Consider the following 831-nt stretch of genomic DNA (forward strand, 5'->3'; position numbering starts at 1 on the left):
TGATTCCGGAAGTTCGAATCTGTGAATTTCTTTCTAACTTTACCGAAGTGTTGTTATGTCACTACCTGTCATGGCTTCCCCTGTGGCGCTTATTCAAGGGGGCAGTAGGGGACTGGGCTTTGAATTCTGCAAATATATCTTAAAAAACAAAACCAACGCTGCCGTTATAGCGACATGCCGAAACCCGGATGGGGCAGCCGAGCTGCGGGGCCTGGCAGGCCAACACCCGGGCAAGTTGACGGTCCTAAGGCTGGACGTGAACCGGGAGGAGGACATTCGCGGGGCTGGGGATCGGGTTAAGGAGAGCTTCGGCCAGCTGGATCTGATCGTTAACTCCTCAGCTATGCTTCACCCCTCAGGAAAAGGAGAGACCAGCCTGAGAGAAGTCTCTGCTCAGGTAAAGTGTTATGACACTCCGAGCTGCTCTGTCACCATTAAAAGTAAAATAAAACTGAGGCTTCATCTGATGTGATGTAACTAAATGTGCGGTAAAGAGTCAGTCTAAACAGTCAGGTTTCGTAACAACTGAAGACCCTCGACAGTGATTAAGGGGTTTTGGACACTCAACAGGACCCACAATATCAGGGGACCCCATGCTGATAGCCCAGTCCAAACTGCGTTTAGAAATTTGGTCACTTTAAAGGAACCCTATTATCAGTAGCCTACATTTAAACTCTTCGTGAGACATTATTATGTTGGTCGAATAGGTGGGATCTGCGTTTAAAATCGGCCTAATTATAATGTAGCTTAAACATCCATATACACTCACCGGCCACTTTATTAGGTACCCCATGCTAGTAACGGGTTGGACCCCCTTTTGCCTTCAGAACT

At 47.7% G+C, this 831-nt stretch overlaps 1 protein-coding gene across 1 annotated transcript in view; it reads left to right on the forward strand.

Annotated features, from left to right (window-relative positions):
- The window catches only part of zgc:65997 (uncharacterized protein LOC794398 homolog), a 2,401-nt gene continuing 1,570 nt past the window's right edge, over positions 1-831 (forward strand). The window contains exon 1 of the mRNA XM_034898857.1: positions 1-397. Within this exon, the coding sequence (XP_034754748.1) occupies positions 56-397 (342 nt within the window). The 5' untranslated portion in view covers positions 1-55. The remainder of the gene's footprint in view (positions 398-831) is intronic.

This window comes from Etheostoma cragini, chromosome 17 (genome assembly GCF_013103735.1).
Source record: "Etheostoma cragini isolate CJK2018 chromosome 17, CSU_Ecrag_1.0, whole genome shotgun sequence".
Taxonomy (NCBI): domain Eukaryota; kingdom Metazoa; phylum Chordata; class Actinopteri; order Perciformes; family Percidae; genus Etheostoma; species Etheostoma cragini.